The sequence below is a fragment of the Nycticebus coucang genome, chromosome 18 (assembly GCF_027406575.1).
Source record: "Nycticebus coucang isolate mNycCou1 chromosome 18, mNycCou1.pri, whole genome shotgun sequence".
NCBI lineage: Eukaryota > Metazoa > Chordata > Mammalia > Primates > Lorisidae > Nycticebus > Nycticebus coucang.
Window position 1 is genome coordinate 47,039,171 of NC_069797.1, and position 21,464 is coordinate 47,060,634.

Sequence of the window (21,464 nt, forward strand, 5' to 3'; positions counted from 1 at the left end):
AATGTTTTCGATATCTGCATTCTGCAGATGAAGTTTAGAGCACAGTTAAGTCACTTTGCCAAGGCCACAGAGCTTGAGTGGGGGACATTCACGTATCTACAAGCCATGTGGCTTTGAGTAAGTCAATGAATTTATCTGAAATGTATGTGTTAAATAGGATCAGAATGCCCACCCTGAAAGACCATCAGGATTAAGTGAAATGTTAGGTATAAAGTACTTAGAAAGTGGGAGGGGTGGTGCATGGTAGGGACTCAGAATAGTTTTTGCTACTTTATTTCTTATTTGTGTTAACAAAATTCAGAGGCTGCAAGCTTGTGGAATTGATCTAATTCCTGTAACATAATACATCACCAACATCAGAATTTGATCATTTGTTTAAGTCCATTAAGCTCCAACGATATTTTATGTTATCCTGGGGAAAAATGATTACTTCGACATTTAAAATTCTGCACAACCCAGAGAGCAGGAGAAGGTGCATGTTTGAAAACAAGAGGAAACCCTGGTTACACGGTGTTATTAGTCAGCTCCAGGTTCTCGTAATTTAGGGAGCTAAACAGCTGCAAAGGTCACCAGGAGGTGCTTTGTTTCCCAAAAGGTGTTTGGTATTTACTTTAATTCAAGCATGTTCCTTCTGCTCTGATAACCATTGTCATCTTCCATTACAATAAAAGTTGTCAGAGGGTTTTTATAGACATATGGCATTAATTTCGTTTTTCCCTCTGCAGTCATAAGGACGTTTGCAGAAATAAAAACAACACAAAACAAAGCCCCACTCAGCCGTTCATCAATTCCTCTTTATTGGACAGTAACTGCATGCCACACAGCTGGGAGGACAAATTCTTCACTTTGAAACGGACGGAACAAACAGCCGTCTTTCAGGGTGCTGGCTCCGGTGTACTTCATTCGGTCTCCTCTACAACTCCTGCATGTAGTTCCAGCTACTCAGGAACTCTGTGCAGTGTTCCCTGGGAAATATAACAGTATCAGTCACAAGTTCTTTTCACCACAACATGATTTGGAATTATGACTGTGTTTCACGGCTGCCCATTCCTGTACATCTAGGTCAGCCTGTCACAGCTAGGAAAGGGGCTGGTGTGTGAAAACTCACTCCCCTCTTGTTCCTTACCCATCTGTCCTCTACACCCAAGAAACCTTTTAACTACAGATCTAGTTATGCCATTACCCTGCATATCAGAATTGCCCTACGAAACAGAACCAATGCAATGTCTGCATTTCACAGATGTAGATAAATAGATAATACGGGATTTATTATGGGAATTGGTGTGCGTGGTTATGGAGGCCCAAAAGTTCCATGATACTCTGTCTGGGAGATGGAGAACACGGAAAGCCAGTGATGTGATTTGGTTTCAGTATGAAGTCCTAAGAGAGCCAATGGGTCACTCTCAGCCCTTGGTCTGAAACCAAAGGCCCGAAAACTGGGGGTGGTGCTGATATAAGGTTCTGTTTGAGTCCGTGGCCACAGAATCAGGTGTCCCAGCTAAAAGAGAGAAGGAGAGAGAGGAGAGAGAGAGATTCTCTTTTCCTCTGCCTCTTTTTCTTTCTTTTTTTTTTTTTTGCAGTTTTTGGCCAGGGCTGGGTTTGAACCCACCATCTCCAGTATAGGGGGCCGGTGCCCTATTCCTTTGAGCCACAGGCACTGCCCCCTAGGCCTTTTGTTCAATTCAAGCCTCAGTGGATTGAATGATGCCCACCCACACTGCCCAGGGTGGATCTTCTTAATCAGTCTACTGATTCAAATGCTAATCTCTTTCAGAAACATGCTCACAGACACACCCAGAAATAATGTTTTACCAGCTAGCGAGGTATCCCTCAACCCAGTAAAACTGACTTGATTAATGATCATACCCCTCCTTAAGATCTTTACATGCCTTACCCTTATTCTTAGGATAATATCCCTTGTAATGTAGTTTTGAGCTCTGATCCCTGCTCAGACTTCTCTCTCGACTTATTTCAGGCCCTTCCCACTGTCCCCAACACTGTTGCCTACCCCAAAGATATGTTCATCTGTTACACTGAACTCCATTGCCCTGCCATCACTCAAGATGCCCCTTCACCTTTTCACTCCCCTGCGTGCCTGGCTGATACTAATCATTTACATTTCTGTTTAGGTACAACTTGCTCTGCAAAGCCCTCCCTGATTTCTCATTCCCTGGTCAGGTGCCTCCTCTATGTACATGTGCACACCTAGTTCATCCGCCTGCTGGGTCCACCTCGCCTATTTGTCTGCCTCTCCCACTGGGATGCAGTCTCCCAGAGTCAAGGACAGTGTGTACCTCACCTATTGGCAGCAGCTGTGTGCCTAGAAGGCCGGCTGCAAGTATCCATCAGGTAGTGAATGGTTGTTGGCTCATTCATACTCATCTTTGACTGCAGATCTCTGCTTGCAACACAAGTCAGGAGTCACTGGGTTATCCTGTGCTGGTCATGCCTCATCCCTCCCCTTGGTTCCACCTGTGATCTCTGTGCCTCAGGAAGAAGCTGAACCCCACTGCCTGCCTGCCCTGGGCTCTGCAGCTGAGTGTTTGTTGGGCTGTCTTCCCTCCAGCAATGGGAAGCACTCAAAGGAGAAGGGAGCATGGGGAGAAGCTGGTGAGGTTAGGACCGTCTCTCCCCTTTCTGTCCCTTCTTACGTTGATACTATGTTCCTATCTTAGCTGTGTCTTTCTCCAGCTCCAGCGGGGTGCCCTCTCCTCCACTATCCAGTTCTCAGGGGTCTCCAGTGACATACATTCCCCTTAACTCCTAATCACTTATGGTTGCAGGGGGGTTCCACCGTCACTTGCCTTTTCCCTGAACCCTCACCACGTATCTGTGAGTAGCGCCTTCATTTGGGCCATCTGTGGTAGATTCTATTTCCTGCCAGGCTTCTGACTGATAAACGACTCTACTTGGTACGGTAAGATTATGGTTTTCAAATGATCTGGGATGGTTTCTGTCAAGTTTAGATTCTTGAAGGCAATTTTCAAGACAGCTCCAGATTGCTGCCTCATTATACAGACATAGACAAAAATTTCCAGAAGGCTTGCAATAAAATTTCCACTCTCTGCTTAATTTTCAGCATTTCTGTTATGAGCATCAGCAGGTGTCTTTAGATCTCAGAAATAGTACTGTTCCAAGCAAACTTTGTATCTGTATGTCTATATAACTCACTGGTAAGGGAAATCTCCAGTGTTCTCAAAACTCCTCCTAGTTTATTCTGCCTTCTGTCGTTTGAGTCCCCCAGAGGTTCTTTGGTGAAGGCCATGTCCACACTCACACAATGTTTGCTAGAGTACAGCGACACTGCTGTGAAAGAAGTTGTGGACGCCAAGTGTTTAGGCTTCTGTGTTTCCCTTTAGGATCTTACGATCTCACAGCTGAACACTTTTAATAGAGTGAAAATTACATTCTCTACAATCAGTGATGTCTTGTAGTTGTGGTAGGCCAGACAGCCATGATAAAGTTGTCTTGGCCTGTGGTGGCATGAATTGGGTTGTTTTTTTCCATGCTGTGACTGGATTGTCACTTCTTTACTTTTAGGCCAATAAACCATGTAAGGACTCTTTGAGGAAGAAATATAAATCCTGACTGTTATCTAAAAGTTTTCTATTAAATCCTTTTGAAAAGATCAAAAAAGTACCAGCATCAAAGTTACAGAATGGATGTCAAAGACTTAGTGAAAAAAATCCCAGGGACAGTATTGGAGCATGCCTTTGGGAAATGTTTCATTTTGATGGAATGCTATTGCAAAAAATGTGACAAATCTGATTCAAAAAAGAGATTCAGAAGAGTTTGATTCTGAATGTACAGAGGCTTTAGGAATATCGCAGTTTATATTTAATTTTCCTTTATATATACGCATGTTGAAATAGCTCTTTTAGATTTACTTAAAGGGCTATAATTCTAACTACTATCCCGTATTTAAAACGTCACTTTTCATTTTTAGTTATACACAGAAGATTGAGTCTTATAATTAATGAAATACTAGTTGGGAATACGGTACTCACAGAGGTAGAAGAAATGTAAGCAATGAACAATCTTAGCAATTTTGGAAAAACTGAGATAACATCATAGGCTTCTCACTTTCTATGATTTGGGGTAGGAATTCCATTGGTGAGTAAGGAACCATCAGAGTCTGGTCACATTCTTGAAATTTGGATTTTAGTCCATTAACTATTTCTTACTCCTCCAGTGTAGGTGTGGGTGTGCTCTGTGGTGTGAATATACACATCATACACACACAGACATACACTTTGTGCATATGTGTCCTATTTCCTTCAGATTCCCTTACATTGAGTATTTTTATTATTCAGGGAAGTCATCCATGCATCTGGTGCCAGATTTTAAATTTTTTTTTTTTTGCAGTTTTTGTCCAGGGCTGGGTTTGAACCTACCACCTCTGGTATATGGGGCTGGCGCCCTACTCTTTTGAGCCATAGATGCCACCCTATTTTGCCAGCATTTAATTTTTGTGTGATGGTTACTACCCCAAAATTAAAAGGTGGTGTTCATTAGATTCTATTCATAGATTACTTCTCCGAGTGATGAAATTGCTCAGATCTTCCCCTAGCTATCTTTTCATATTCCATTCCGGAGAAATTCCTGACCTTCTGAGGTAACTTTATTATTCACTCAATTTATTTTGTCTTTCTGCTTTCCCTTCCTATATTTGCTGATGAAAGATGAATTTCTCCATTGTAAAACCAAAGAGTCGAGCAATTCCAGCGGGGTTAGTTAGAGATGAGATAATTTCTGCAATTTCAGAGTTCTGTGGCAATACACAGCTCCCTTGTGCCAAATCAGTTCTTCAGTAACATGATTAATTCACCTATATGGACAGAAGTTTGAAAGCTGCTGTCTTGATATGTAATACCTTTTTTTCTTTAGGCTTTATCTATCCTTCCGTACCAAAAATCATTGTCGTATTTCTTCAAAACCCTGTGCAAATCAACATTTGAATATGTGCTTTACAATCATTTTACTGCAATCATACCGTGAGTTTTATGGCCGAACTTCTGTCGCATACATTTCCCTCTTCAGCAAAATCCACTATATTGTTCCCACATTACTGGGACTAGTTAGTATAGACATCCATAAACTCCCATCTCAATTTCTTCATTTGATTTGTCTTTCTCTGCCAGAAGCAGGGAACAGCTAAAAGAGTTTTTGAAAAAAGTAAATCACATTTTTCATTTATTCTGTAAGCATTTATTAGATTTTACTGTGCCATGTTTTGTGTGAGGGATGAAAAATAGTATGTGGATTCTCAATTAAAGAACTCTGTGTCTAGTGGGAGAGAGACATGCCCCACTCTCCTACTCAAATTAACTACAAATAGAGTGTGATAGAGACTTTATTAAAGGCTATGCAGCAATAGGGGCCTAGGATGGAATTTTAGAACTTGAATCCTCCCAGTTAACTTGCTCAGCCTCGGATGTTTTCAGTAAAAATACCCCAAAGCCACAACAGAAAGAAACAACAGAGTATCTGGGCCATTTTCCTCTCTTCCCATTTCCTCCCATTGCCACCCGACTCACTCACTTTGTTGTCGATATTGAGTGAAATACCCACAGTCAGAGAGATTAGATGGCAGTAAGCAGAGTTCCGATTCTCATTACCATGTGGAGAAAGAGAAAGGAAAAGAATCCCAGCCTCTAAGATTCAGTAATGCAGCTCACTAGATAAAAATAAATTAGTAAATATAGTAACGTGATGAGTGTCTGGAAAACCAGACCAACAACTCCTGGGGTAGAAGTTCTTGCTGTACCACTCACTCCTGAGTAGGAGAGGGGCTGCAGGACAGGTGTGTAAAAATACAAGCATGTGGCGTGTATGGAGGCCAGCCCGTGCATGGGAAGGCTGTGTGTGTCGAGATCTTCACAGAAGAGGTGAAGCGAGAGTGGAGACTTGACAGATGAAAAGGAGTCTGATGTAGGAAATAGACAGAGGCTTCCCACAGAAAGAACAGCATTCTGGAGCGACTGCTGGGATGAGAAATGAGCCGGAGAGAGAGCCCAGGGCTCAGGTAGCAGAAGGTGCTGAGAACTACTGCAAAGTAGCACGGGGGAAATGGAACAAATACTTGTTATACAAAGATAGTTCTGACAGAAGTGGAGTGGACAGGTTGAGGGGAAAGGCGTGGTGGATAGGGAGGACGTTGTATTGTCTATGCTGAAATCATCTAGGTAAGAAATGAAAAAGACTTGAAAAACAAACTGGCCAAGTTTTCATGGAAGAAAGATAAGGGAATATATTTTTAAAATGTTCTAGGAATAGTAAACGCCTTATTCTTTATCCCAAACTCACCAATCAGGGAAATCACTGCCTGGCGAAGAGGTAGAGAGAGGCCAAAAATGTTACTTTCTTCAAAGAAGAAATTATCAGGAGTAGGGAGTACATGGTCCTGATTGACATTAACCTCAGTCAACATGCAGTTCCCATTTTCCTTGGAGTCACTGCTAAAAGCTGTGGGGCTGTCCTAGGCCCTTCAGGCTGCTCTAACAAAGTATCTCAGACCAGGCCATTTATAAATAGAAATTTATCGCTCACAGTTCTACAGGCTGGAAGTTCAGATCAAGGTGCTAGCAGATCTGGTGTGAAAGTTTGCTGTCTGCTTCAAAGATGGCAGTTTATAGCTGCATCCTTGCAAGGTAGAAGAAGGGCGAGGGCTCCCTCCAGCATTTTTCATAAAGGTAGTGATCCCATTCCTGAGGATGAGGCCCTCATGACCTAATCACCTCCCCACAGCCCTCCCCCTTAATACCACCACCTTGTGGGTAGGGTTTCCAGATGAACTCAGGAAGAACACAAAGATTTGGACTGTTGTAGGGGCTTCCTTAGTGCCAAGGCCTTCTGGGTTAGCATGGTTTGATGTTACTGTCCAAACGGGTTTCCGCTGAGAGATTAGGTGGATTGGATGGAAAAGAACCTTGCTCAGGTCCAGCAGGTCTTCTTGCTACTCCTGTGATCCTTTTGGGTTTATGGAAATCAATCTGATCCTCCGTTGTGGACCACGTTGGGCTAGAGGAAGCCCCAAGGCCCCAGCTGACTAGATGCATGGCACAGTCATTTCCATTCTAGGGACAGTGAGGATTGGCATTCCTCTGCTCTTAAAACTGACAAATGTTAATTGGGGTTTTGATCCTCCCAGGAACTTGCTCTCAGAGGTTGGGCCCAGGCTTCTTTCTCTGAGCCCTACCAAAATTTTGATTCTTTTTTTCCTTTCCCCCCAGCCAGGGGAATTATTTCCTAGACCATGAGTAGGAAAGCCTTGCTCTCACTCATCATATGTGCTCTTAAATCTCTGAGATCTAAATTATGAATCCCTTCCAGTTTCCGAAGGAGCTTTAGAAACTCAAAAGAACATGCTTTCCTCTGCTTTCTGATATCACACCCTTTCTTAAGCAATGAACATTAGATAGCCTAGCAGTTTAATTGTGAGATTAAGAAAAACAGGGAGAAAGAAAACAAATGGAAAAGCTTTGGTTAATTTCAGTTGTATGTCCTTTGCATAGAATACAAATTACACTACACTAAGGCTAGAATCCTATCTGTCTTGCATGGTGTTCCCAGTCCTCAGCAAAGTATCTGATATCTAATGGCACTTAGTGTTTAAATGAATAAATGAATACAAGATGATCAATGCTAAACTAGGAACTAAGTCTTAGTTATATGGACAGCGCATTAAACATTTGGCAAATTTGTATTGAATACCTCTAACCTGGTAGAGCCTGAGAATATAATGGCAAACAAGGACAAAATCCCTGCCCTTGTGGAGCTGATTTCCCATTATTAATTCCATTATTGAGAAAGACAAAAAACAAACAAACAAAAAAATCAGGACAAATTAATAAATAATTTAAAAGAAATAAACAGGTTGAAGTGACATAGGGAATAACTTGGCAATAGGGGAATGGAGACAGGGCAACAGAGCTATTGGTCTGATTGCTCTTCCCCTCAAATCAACCCCATGCCCAAGAGTAAAAATTGAACTTTTGGGAAGAGAATGGACAGATCCAGTGTACGTTTAAATTTCAAAAGTCATATGAAGAAAGCAAATACAGAATTGCAGTTAATATTTACCTATGGATAGCTGTGATTAAAATATCTTGGGTATTTCATTTCTAAAGCTAAGCTTCATGGGCATAATTTGTTTAAAGTTCTTTTCATCTTCTCAAAAGTTATATGCAATAGAGTGTGTAAGTTGCTTTAATGTTTGTTCAGCTCTTTCTGTATATATGGCATCCAAATGTTAAAAGTGTGCTGACCCTTCAAAAAGTTGCATTTCACTTAACAGAGAAAATAAAAATGTCCCATCTCTCCCTAGAAAAATGATAACATTTTCTAATTGTGCAAACACTTTGTGAAAGTATCATTTGAATCTATATTTTGACAGCTGCTTTGCATTTATTATTGGAGAGGCTCTTCATACGGTGTGTTCCTTTTTTTTTCTTTTCTAGTCAAGGGGTGTTAATATTATTTTGGAATTATTCATATTTAAGAGTGATAAAGGGCCTCTCTCCAGGGGTTCTTAATAAATAAACTCTTAACTTCTAACCCCTTTATGGAAAAATAAAAAAGTTTTGAGAAAAAAAGAAAGAAAAATGATTTTAGATTCTTCATTGTTTGGGGAATCAATACTATTTAGAATAGTAACACAAAAACTTTGCATTTTGTCTGGTATGTAGTAGAAAATGTTTGCTGGGGAAGGGGCAGGGGATTATTATCCTCATTATACAGATGGGGAATCCAAGGCCCCCCAAACTTGAAGGTGTATTTGTATTGTGCTTTCTACTTGACTGAGGGCTCTCACAGAAGTCAGCTCTCTCCACCATTATGTGTAAAGGAAGAAAACAAAAGAGTAATGACGGGTGGCGCCTGTGGCTCAAGGAGTAGGGCACCGGTCCCATATGCCGGAGGTGGTGGGTTCAAACCCAGCCCTGGCCAAAAACCACAAAAAAAAAAAAAAAGAGTAATGACATATTTGATAGACATATGATGAATCAGTCAGCGCTAGACTTCCCTAAACCCAGGGAATCTGATGCTAAAGGAAATTTAAGACCTGAGGATTAAAAAATTCAGGTTCTCAGACAATGGCCAGATGCAATACTATTCTTTCAAAAACAAAAACCAATCAGAAAATCTCTTGGCAATCTTTGGACAAACAAACAAACAACTATCATACAGAAAAATAAAAAATACTTTCTGACACCGTTGGTGGGCATGTGTGTTGGTTCTACTTTTATGGAGGAGGAATTACGAATATCTACCAAAATTAAAATGAACATACCTTTGGCCCAGCAATTTAACTTGCTGAATGAATGAATGCACATTGTAGACATACTGTACAAAGTGCAGACATATGTGAGGAAAGGATTTACCAGATATAGGAATGCTCACTGCGACATGGTCAGTAACAGAGGAAAACTTAAAAGGCTCAAATGTGTATCAGTAAATTTCTGGCTATGCAAATTATGGGTTATCTGGGCAGTGATATTTTAAGTAGACACCTGAAATGCAGTCGTCTATATATTGACATGGAAAGATGACCACAATCTGACAAGTCAAAAGCAAGTTGCTTAACAGCATGACTTCCTTTGAGTAAAAATAACTCAATAAAGGGTTAGCAACAGCTACCTCTAGAAAGTGAGGTGTGTAAATTTTTTTACTTTATTCATTTGCATAATATTTTTTAAAAAATGAAAAGAGATTCTTATTAAATTTTAAAAATTAAAAAGAAGCTGTTTAGTTCTGGCCACAAAAGAATTTTGTTGTTTTTGCTGTTTGAAAACAAGGACAGTATTTGGTGGGACCTTACCTAATGTGCACAATACAAGGGTATATTTCAAAACTATTAAAGGTAGAGTATAAATGTCTTACCACAACAAATAAGTAAGTGAGGTGATGGTTATGCTAATCGGTTTGATGAAAGCATTCAACATTATATATCAAATCAGCACATTGTACCCCATAAATGCATTAATGTACACAGTTATGATTTAATAAAAAAAAATAAAAACAAGGGTAAGAGGAACTCAGGAAATGGCTGGGCGTGGCCTCCCTGTACCACAGTGCCTGCCACATGGTTGGTGCTCCATTAATATTGTGAGGGACTGAGTAAAGATGGCTAACCCTGGTTGCTCTTGAGTAAATGGAGATGGAGTGACAATTAACCTACAAACCTGAGTCAGTGGGTCAGTGGAGAAGTGTATATGACCACACTGATATGGCTGATTTGTGTTAGAGAAGGATGGATTATGGGCTAAGTGAAGTTTAATTCTCCCAAACATAGTTGAGGGTCCATTTGCATTGGAAAAGGATTCTTTTTTTTTTTTTTTTTTTTTAATTTTTTTATTGAATCATAACTGTATACAATGATATGATTATGGGGCATCATACACTCACTTCATAAACCATTTGACACATTTTTATCCCAGTGGTTAACATAGCCTTTCCGGCGTTATCTCAGTTACTGTGCCAAAACATTTATATTCTACATTTACCAAGTTTCGCAAATACCCCTGTAATATGCACCACAGGTGTGATCCCACCGATTCCCCTCCCTCTACCCACCCCCCCCTTTCCCACTTCCCCCTATTGTTAAGTTGTATTAGGGTTATAGCTTTCATGTGAGAGTCCCAAATTAGTTTCATAGTAGGGCTGTGTACATTGGATATTTTTTCTTCCATTCTTGGGATACTTTACTAAGAAGAATATGTTCCAGCTCCATCCATGTAAACATGAAAGAGGTAAAGTCTCCATCTTTCTTTAAGGCTGCATAGTATTCCATGGTATACATATACCACAATTTATTAATCCATTCGTGGATCGATGGGCACTTCGGCTTTTTCCATGACTTAGCAATTATGAATTGGGCTGCAATAAACATTCTGGTACAAATATCTTTGTTATGTTGTGATTTTTGGTCTTCTGGGTATATGCCCAGCAGAGGAATTACAGGATTGAATGGCAGATCTATTTTTAGATCTCTGAGTGTTCTCCATATATCCCTCCAAAAGGAATGTATTAATTTGCATTCCCACCAGCAGTGTCTGGAAAAGGATTCTTACCGAGCTCTTCTCACCATGTTTCTCTGAGTCTCTCTTCAGGCATTTACCTGTTAGTTTACAACTCACAAGCTTACAGAGGGAATCTCAGAGTGCTCAGCTGGTGTATTCCTTTCAAGCACTGGGCCTCCTCAGCAGCCTTGCCACAGTGAGTTCAGATTGATTGACACCTGCTAGGACAGTGCTTCCTTGTTCTCTGGGGAACTCTTTTCTGATCAGCTTTAACCACCAGAAAGTTCTTTATGGCACTAAACTAGAATGTGTCTCTTTATAAAACTGACCTGAGACTAGGAATCTAAGCAGCTCTGTGCAGTGGTTCAGAGAACAGGCTTTGGAAGCAGAGACCTGCCTTGAACCCCAGCTTCTATAAGCAGGTGCTGTGAGGCCCTGTGGCAGAGATTACTAACTCTTTCTCAACCTAAGTGGCTTCTTTTCAAAATGGGAATAATTATAGTTTTTAACCTCATGAAGCAATTTTACAAATTAATATATACAAACTTCTTATCACAATGTATGGCATAAAATGCTTAATAAATAACATTGCAATGGTTACAGGTATTTGACAGAAATATGGAGGAAAGTGGTACAAAATGGCAGTTAAAAAACGAGGTGTCTCTGTCAGTGGATGGTATGCGTGAGGACCTCGATCTCAAGTCATCCAAGTATCTCCTCTGGGTTTTCCTTGCTAGACAACATTCCCAATAGGTGGAGGAAATTTTCATACCATCATTCTCACAACAAAATGTCTGTAGTTTCACAATTATATATACCAATTTATAAGAGTAACTCCAGGTGCTTGAGAATCCACTTACCTGTGGGGGATGCAAGGAAATGGCTCCCTCTGTGGCTGCTCTCAAAATTTACCTCCCTAGGCTTCTTAATATTCAAATAACCATCAGGTAAAACACAGGACTTCTCTTAGCCATTCTGAAACTCTTCTCGGGGCTAATGACTATATATCAGTCTGGATTTGACTTTACATTATCACCCAAAATAACTCATAAATCCTAGCTTTAGTCAGGAAGATGTGGGTGAGAACCATGTGTACAAATATTCACCATATATATTGTATCACCATATGAAATTCAGCAAAGTAGGAGACTTAGGATCTAAATCTAATCTGGACCCAGCCATTAACTCACTGTTGGAACTTCTAAATGCACTCATTAATGGTTACAATTGATTTTTTTTTTTTTTAAGAGACAGAGTCTCACTTTGTTGCCCTTGGTAGAGTGCTGTGGCGTCACAGCTCACAGCAACCTCCAGCTCTTGGACTTAGGCGATTCTCTTGCCTTAGCCTCCCGATTAGCTGGGACTACAGGCACTCGCCACAACACCTGGCTATTTTTTGTTGCAATTTGGCCAGGGCCGGGTTTGAACCTGCCACCCTCAGTATATGGGGCTGGCGCCCTACTCACTGAGCCACAAGCATTGCCCACAATTGATGGTTCTCACACTATGTTCTAAAGAGCTCTAGGTTTGCACAGAAGTACTGGAGGCTGCTTTACTCGGGATCCAAGCCTCCATCTTATCTTGAGCAGAGAAGTGATATTTAAAAGGATACCTCTCTTCTTATCAACTCCCCTTAAAGGCTCATTCTGGCAAGGACAACCTAAGCTGGGCAAACTATTCCCTTTACTTTAGAAAAATATGAGCTGCTGAAAGAAGCTGGTTGAAACAACATGACAAAGCGATGCCCCTACCTGGGGAGGTGTGGGGTGCACAGGGGAAGGATTTACAGGAGAATAGTAGGGTTTGGAGGGGCCGTGCTTGACTGCAGAGGTGCCCTCTGAATCTCTGCAGAATGCACAGCTGTAGAGCCAGCTGTATCAACAGATCCATGGTATCCTGGGTGTTGGGCTGTGACCTCCGTCTGTGGGGATAGCAGGGTGCTGGGGAAAGGGAACTGGATCTGGAATCAGAAGGCTTAGTATGAGAGTCACTCTTTGGACGGGTGCTTCATCTCTCTGAATTGCTATTTCTTCAACTGAAAAACAAGAATAAAAATACCCACTGGATCAGCCTCACAGGCATCTTGTATGGTCTAAATAAAACGAGGTCTGAAAAGCACTTTGTAAACCAGAAAGCCCCAGAAAGATGTAAGCTGTATTCAGTAGTCCATGAAATAGATGTCTAAATGTTGTCCTTAAATCCCCAAATGCTTGCTAAGATCATATATAAGGCTAGTAAATTATCAAAAAAATGCAGTGTTTCACTATGTTTACATAATTTTTCAATATGTTATAGAAACCCTCACTGTCTGATACATGAAAAACTACAGATAAAATCACAAAGCTCTAATTATAATATGAAAAAAGTATATGTATATTATAAAATCTAATCATATGTGATTTAAAAAATTATGACTAAATTATTCTTAAAGAACTACTATGCTGGTAATTGCTCTTTTAAATGTATACAGTAATAGCAAAAGTTTTACAAAAATATCCTAAATGCAGAGTCTTGATTTCACACTGTGAGTGGTAGTGGATGCTTCACTCCTGTTTGAGACCATTGCATTTCAGACTTGGGTGTTATGTGTCTCTGCTCATCGTCCCTGCAGACTGAGATGCCAGAAGACCATGGGAATCCACTTCCTAGAGAAATCCATCAAGTTTTCTGGTCGGGAAGTTCTCTAGGACAATCCTCTTCATTCTCCTCTGAGCAAGACAGATTCAGGACACTCATCACGGGATGGATCCAGGATGTCGTCTGTGTTACGTGACTTAGAAAAACAAGGGAGGCAGTTAGAATCTGACAGGTTGTCTTTCTACCCATCCATGCAAGTACTGATCCTGTGACCAGGCTTCCACCCTTCCGCAGTCCCCGTGATAGGAACCAATTACAACTGGATTCCTTAGTTGCAATAAATCTTAGATACGTTTTACGGTTTCATGAAAACCATTTCTCTCTTTCCTTTTTGGTAAAAAGGAATGCAGGTGACTGCATCTTTGACTCCTCTCTTCCTGACCTGATATTCAGTCAGTTACCACGTCCTACGATTGTCTAGCTATGACATCTATGGAATCAATGTCTTCTTCCCCTTTTTCAATGCAGTAGCCTGGGCCCCTGAAATAGCTTGTTTCCCTCACTTTTCTTTTCTTTAAAAAAAAAAATTTCTCCTCCATTCCAGCCACGAGAACTTTCTAAATGACAAATCATACTGTTTCTCACTTGCTAAAGATCCAGTGCCAACCAATGTCTTCTGGATCAAATTCACATGCTGCAGTAGAAAATACCCTGGTCTTCTCCCTGCCTCAATATCTCCTCCCTGAGGAATTAACTCACACTGATTCTTTTCTTATTTTTTGTTTTGATACAGAGTCTGGCGTGTACCACCACCTGGAGATAATGTTTTCCTTTTCTTCCTTTCTCCCCCTCCCCTCCCTTCCTCTCTCTTTCTCTCTCTCTTTCTTTCTTTCCTTTCCAGACTCTCACTATGTCACCCTGGGTAGATGGCCCTGGTATCATAGGTCATAGCAACTGTGAACTCTTGGGCTCAAGTGATCCTCTTGCCTCACCCTCCCAAGTAGCCAGGACTATAGGTGCCCACCGCAATGCCCAGCTATAATTTTTCTATTTTTAGTAGAGAGGGGGTCTCATTCTTATTTAGGCTGGTCTGTAAATTCTGGCCTCAAGTGATCCCCTCACCTCAGAATCCCAGAGTGCTAGGATTATAGGCGTAAGCCACCATACCCGGCCAACACACTCTAATTCTGAAGAACCATCTCTCTCAGTCTGTGCCTATAGTCTCATCTCCTATTGCACTACATCATAAATGCCTGTTAATTTTTAGACCTTAGTACATGTGAAGCTCCTTAAGGGCAGGAAATATGTTTCTTATCTCTCGATTTATGGTGCCTGACATGTTCTCAGAACAAATGACTAGCATCCTGAGAGGTGTTTCAGAGAAAGAACACAGCAGGGAGGAGGGAGTGCAACAGACCTTGGGCATGCCCAGGAAGTGGTGCAACAGCAGCACAGAATCATGCCCCTAATACTGGGCAATGGTATTTCTTACACCTAGTGTCCCGCCGCCAGCCTTCGCCTGGATAGGTCTCCTAACTTACTATCCTGGGTGTTGGATAAGGTTTCTGGAAGGAGGACAAAGACTTATTTCTTCTCCTCTGATACTCTTTCTAGCCTGGCTTACCACACTGCTCTCATCCACCCTTGATCAGTTTCCTCGGCCTCAAACTCAACCTCAGAAGCAGCACCCTGCTCAGAGCAAGTGCATCTGAAGGCCAGAACTTCCAAAGGTCACATAAGACTGTGGATCTGAAAGTATCTCCTACATTAAGATAGGAAAGTAACATATTCCAAAGTTTTTTATTTTTATTTTTTTCACAATTTTTTTTTTGGCTGGGGCCAGGTCTACACAGGTGCTGCCCTACTCCAAAGTTTTTAATACGTTTCCAAAAGCTTTTAATACATTTAGAAGAATAGAATTTTATGGCTAAATCAGTTTGAGATTCACTGGATCAAACTGGATTCAATCTCAAACTGAGATTCACTGGATCAAATTAAATAGATTTCTTTACTACAGGATTTCCAAGAACTTTTAATATGCTAGTGTGCTGAGTCTCCAAGGGCATGCAATATTACTCAAACTAACAGATCCCTGTTAACATACATGGGGCTACACAATTGGGGAACTATCACAAAAATGCATTCAATTCATTAGTTATGGATTACAATAAATAAACATTTTGAACTTTGTGCTATTTGTTATTTCCATCATCATTACTGGTTTGCTTTGTTTTCAATCCTGCACTCTAAATTTTGTTCATGTGCCCCTCCCAAAATTGTTCAGCTCCTCTGTTTAAATACGAAAACTATCTTTCTGTGGAAGCTGATCACTAGCACTGTCATGATGGAGTAAAAGAGTTCAAGTTGTTTAAGAACCAAGGTGCAGTGATGAGGCCCAGACATCTCCATAGTTTCAAACCCTCCGAGTGTGACTGAGAGGTAAAAAGAATCATTATTCTCTTGACAATAATCCACATTATTATTATCTCTTTAAAATGGTTTAATGGAATTTCTTATTATGGAGGCCAAATTTACTACAGCATTTGATTTGCCCAGGTTAACTTCATTTCAAGGCCTTTATAAACGTGGAAAGCTGCCTGACTTGAAAGTGGTTTTAAAGAAATACTAACGAGTGTAACACGAGAGGGCTGGAATGCCACGGCAAGGTGGGATGAGGATGCGCTGTTCTGCACAGAGCATGTGTTTGAGACTAAGGGGAAAAGCTGCATGAGGCAGCTTTGCTTATTTTAAAATCTTGGTGTACACGCACTTTAATGTTTATCAGCACATTTGTAAAATATTAGTCCGAAGAAGAGACTGTAATTTAAATTATTTCAAATCCTCTCTCCCCTATAATGTTCCATAATTGGGAAGGTGGGGGGGGGGGAACAAAAAATAAGAACAGTTATCTGAAAAATAAGTTCAGGTGCAGGTTATACTATTTGACCTTCTATAAATACTCTCATGCTTGAAATATAACTGTCTATATATGGTCCTTCCATTAAATTTCTTTTTTTTTTTTTTTTTTGTGGTTTTTGGCCGGGGGTGGGTTTGAACCCGCCACCTCCGGCATATGGAACCGGTGCCCTACTCCTTGAGCCACAGGTGCCACCCCATCCATTTATAATTTAAAATTTATAATTTATAATTTAAAATAATAAAAAATAAAAGTTAAAGAAAAAAATATAGACTCTGAACAATGAATATTAGAAAGATCTATGAGAAAGTCATCCTGGCCAGTAACCTGTGTTAAGTCCTTAAAAAAAAATTCAGATTAATGTGAGGGTACATGTGATTAGGTTACATCGTTTGCGTTTATCAGGTAAAGTACAAGTTGTAGTTGTGTCGCTCATCCAGGAGGTATGCCATGTACCCTTTCACTGTGCCTGTTAGGTGAGAACACACCAATCCCTCTCTCTTCTCCCTTCCCCACCACTGAATTTAATTATGTTTTTCTCTTGTGTGTGTGTATATTTATTCACCTACTGGGGTTCATGTTAGTATTGAGTAACACAGGGCACTTGCTTTTCCATTCTTGTGGTATTCTACCAAGTAGAATGTTCTTCATCTCCATTCAGGTTAAAAAAAAGATGTAAAGTCTTCATTTTTTAATGGCTGAATAGTATTCCATGGTATGCATATACCACAGCTTATTAATCCATTCATGTGTTGATGGACACTTGGGTTGATTCAACATCTTGAAATTATGAACTGTGCGGTGATAAACACTCTAGTGCACAGTCCTTATGGTAAAATAATTTTTTTTTTTTTCTGGGTGGATACACAGTAATGGCATTGTGGGATCAAATGGAAGGTCTCCTTTTAGCTCTTTGATAATCCTCCATACTTCTTTTTTTTTTGGTCAGGGCCGGGTTTGAACCCTCCACCTCCGGTATATGAGGCCGGCGCCCTACTCCTTTGAGCCACAGGTGCTGCCCCTCCATACTTCTTTCCAAAGAGGCTGTGTTAGTTTGCAATCCCACCAACAGTAAAAAATGTTCCCTTCTCTCCAAATCCACAATAGGATGTACAGCTCAAAGTCTCAAGACTTTGTGATGTGGGCAATTTTCACTGGGGTTAGGTGATAGCTCAAGATGGTTTTGACTTGCATTTCTCTGATAATTAGGGATGATGAACTTTTTTTTTATTAAATCATAGCTGTGTACATTAATGCAATCACAGGGTACAATGTGCTGGTTTTATATACAGTTTGAAATATTTTCATCAAACTAGTTAACATAGCCTTTTCTTAGTTATTGTGTTAAGACATTTATATTCTACATTTAGTAAATTTCACATACATGTAAGATGCACCGTAGGTGTGGTTCCACCAACTACCTTCCCTCCATGCATCCTCCCCCTTCTCCTCTTTCCCCATATTCTTGGGCTATAATTGGGTTATAGCTTTCATTTGAAAGCTATAAATTGGTTTCATAGTAGGGCTGAGTACATTGGAAACTTTTTCTTTCATTATTGAGATAATTTGCTAAGAAGAATATGTTCCAGCTCCATCCATGTAAACATGAAAGAGGTAAAGTCTCCATCTTTTTATAAAGCTGCATAATATTCCATGGTGTACATATACCACAATTTATTAATCCATTCGTGGACCGATGGGCACTTGGGCTTCTTTCATGACTTAGCAATTATGAATTGGGCTGCAATAAACATTCTGGTACAAATATCTTTGTTATAATGTGATTTTTGGTCTTCTGGATATATACCTAGTAGAGGAATTGTAGGATCGAATGGTAGGTCTATTTTTAGATGTCTAAGTGTTCTCCAAACATCTTTCCAAAAGGAACATATTAGTTTGCATTCCCATCAGCATGGTAGAAGTGTTCCCTTTTCTCCACATCCACGCCAACATCTCTGGTCTTGGGATTTTGCGATATGGGCTAATCTTACTGGAGTTAGATGATATCTCAAAGTAGTTTTGATTCGCATTTCTCTGATGGTTAAAGATGATGAGCATTTTTTCATATGTCTGTAGGCCGTGCACCTGTCTTCTTCAGAGAAGTTTCTCTTCAAGTCCCTTGCCCAGCCTGAGATGGGATCACTTGTTCTTTTCTTGCTAATACATTTGAGTTCTCTGTGGATTCTGGTTATTAAACCTTTGTTGGAGACATAAATTGCAAATATCTTCTCCCATTCTGAGGGCTGTCTGCTTGTTTTACTTACTGTGTTCTTGGCTGTGCAGAAGCTTTTTTAGTTTGATCAGGTCCCAGTAGTGTATTTTTGATGCTGCTTCAATTGCCCAGGGGGGTCTTCCTCATAAAATATTCACCCAGGCTGATTTCTTCGACTTTCCCCTGCACTTTCTTCTAGTATTTTTTAGTTTCAGGTTTTAAGTTTAAATCTTTAATCCAGTGAGAGTCTATCTTAGTTAATGGTGAAAGGTGTGGGTCCAGTTTCAGTCTTCTATAGGTTGCCAGCCAGTTCACCCAGCACCATTTGTTAAATAGGGAATCTTTTCCCCACTGAATGTTCTTAATTGGCTTGTCAAAGATCAAATAACGGTAAGTAGCTGGGTTCATCTCTTGGTTCTCTATTCTGTTCCATACATCTACCTCTCTGTTTTGTGCCAGTACCATGCTGTTTTGATCACTATTGACTTATAGTATAGTCTGAGGTCTGGACAATGAGTTTTTTTTTTATATTTGTCTGCCATTTGTCTGTCTTCCCCAGAGAAGGTTCTATTTACATCTCTTGTCCAGTGATAAATGGGATTGTTTGCTCTTTTTTTGTTGATTAATTTGAGTTCTTTGTAGATACTGTTCATGAACCCTTTGTCGGATTGGTAACATGCAAATATCTTTTCCCATTCTGAAGGTTATCTGTTTGCTTTAATTGTGTGTCCTTAGCTGTGCCGAAGCTTCTTAGCTTAACAGGTCCCATTTATTTATATTTATTGTTGTGATAGCCAATGGAATCTTCTTCATAAAATCTTTCCCCAGGCCAGTATCATCAAGAGTTTCCCCCAAACTTTCTTCTAGGATTTTTATTATTTTGTATCCTAGATTTAAGTATTTTATCCAACATGAGTCAATTTCTGTTAGTGGTGAGAGATGCAGGTCCAGTTTCAGTGTTTTACATGTGGATATCCCATTCATTTATTGAAGAGGGATTCTTTTTCCCAGTGTATGCTCTAGTTTGGTTTATTGAAGATTAGACAGTGATATGAGGCTGGTTTCATCTCTAGGTTTTCTATTCTGTTTCATAGATCTATGTCTCTATATTTGTGCCAATACCATGCTGTCTTTATCACTGTGGACTTGTAGTATAATTTGAAATCAGGTAAAGTGATGCCTCCAGATTTGTCAAAATTTTTCGCCTCTTTTCTTAGATGTATACTCAGGTATTTCATTTTCTTTGAAACTCCTGTTAAGGGTATTGTGTTCCTGATTTACTTCTTGGCTTGACTGTTAATAGCATATGCAAAGGCTACTGATTTGTGTACACTGATTTTATACTCTGCGATGTTACTATATTTCTTGATCACTTCTAGGGGTCTTGTGGTTGAGTATCTGGGTTCTCTAAGTATTTCTTGATAACTTCTAGGGGTCTTGTGGTTGAGTATCTGGGTTCTCTAAGTATAAGATCATATCATCAGCAAAGAGTAAGAGTTTGACCTCCTCTGTGCCCACTTGAATGCCCTTAATATCTTTCTCTTGCCTGACTGCATTGGCCAGAACTTCCAGCACTATGCTGAATGGCAGTAGCAATAGTGGACATTCTTTTCTGGTTCCAGTTCTAAATAGAAAAAGCTTTCAGTTTTATTCTGTTCAGTATGATGTTGGCTGTGGATTTGTTATTTTTTGGCTTCTATCAGTTTAAGAAATGTTCTATCTAAGCCTATACTCTTAAGCATTCTTATGAGAAAAGGATGCTGAATTTTGTCAAATGCTTTCTCTGAATCTATTGAGAGGATCGTATGATCTTTGTTTTTGCTTCTATGTAGGTGGTGAACATTAAGCACTTCTTAACACCAAATCAACACCTGATCTTATCCCAAACATAAAAATATCATAAGCTTTGATTAATCTTATAATTTAATTACTCTCATAGTCACAATATGCTTTTTGATGCATGCCTTAACATACATACCCTGAGCAATTACAATAGCTATTTATTAGAAAAAGTAAAACTGAAATAAGAGAGAGATGTGTTCTGTGCTTCAAGTATTCATTTTGGATCTGGGCCTTTGTTAAAAACATCCAGGATCAGGCCAGGCATGGCGGCTCATGGCTGTAATTCCAGTACTCTGGGAGGTCTAGGTGGGAGGATGTCTTGAGTTTAGGAGTTTGAGATCAGCCTGAGCAAGAGTGAGATTTTTATGTCTCAACTAAAAACAGAAAAATTGGCTGGGTATTGTGATTGGCCTTAGCTCCTTGGGAGGTTGAGGCAGGAGGATTGCTGGAACTCAGGAGTTTGAGGTCACTGTGAGGTAGGATGAGGCCATGGCAACAGAATGAGACTTTGTCTTAAAAAAAAAAAATCCATAATCAATGTGACCCAGGGCCTCTGAAACTCAGGTAATGTATGCAATCTGCCTGGGTGAGAGTAGATATTCAATAAATAATCATGACTAGTTTTACTGATAATTAGGGCTTTCTGATTATTGTATAAAAAACTTGGACTTCTTCCTGTGATGTTGGAATGTGGTCATTTGTGTATATACCATTCAATTTTATGTCTTAGTGAGCACTGTGGCTAAAGAGCTTTGGCATAATCAGTATGATGAGATAATCCCAGATTTACTGGCTTGGAGAACATTCTAGTATTAGAAATATTTCCTCTTTGATTTGTGCGCATGGTAATTCTAGGAGAGAGAATAAATCAGCCTTGTTGACTCTGTTTAATTAATAA

At 40.0% G+C, this 21,464-nt stretch overlaps 1 protein-coding gene across 3 annotated transcripts in view; it reads right to left on the reverse strand.

Moving 5' to 3' along the window:
- Window positions 1–799: 799 nt before the first annotated feature.
- STXBP4 (syntaxin binding protein 4) overlaps window positions 800–21,464 on the reverse strand; it is a 208,461-nt gene continuing 187,796 nt past the window's right edge. For 2 of the 3 annotated variants that reach the window (XM_053568303.1, XM_053568302.1), the window contains one exon: window positions 11,059–13,791. In XM_053568303.1, the coding sequence (XP_053424278.1) occupies window positions 13,677–13,791 (115 nt within the window). In that variant the 3' untranslated portion in view covers window positions 11,059–13,676. Of the gene's footprint in view, window positions 966–11,058; window positions 13,792–21,464 lie in introns of those variants that run through there. The other variant, XR_008375460.1, reaches the window with a different exon arrangement.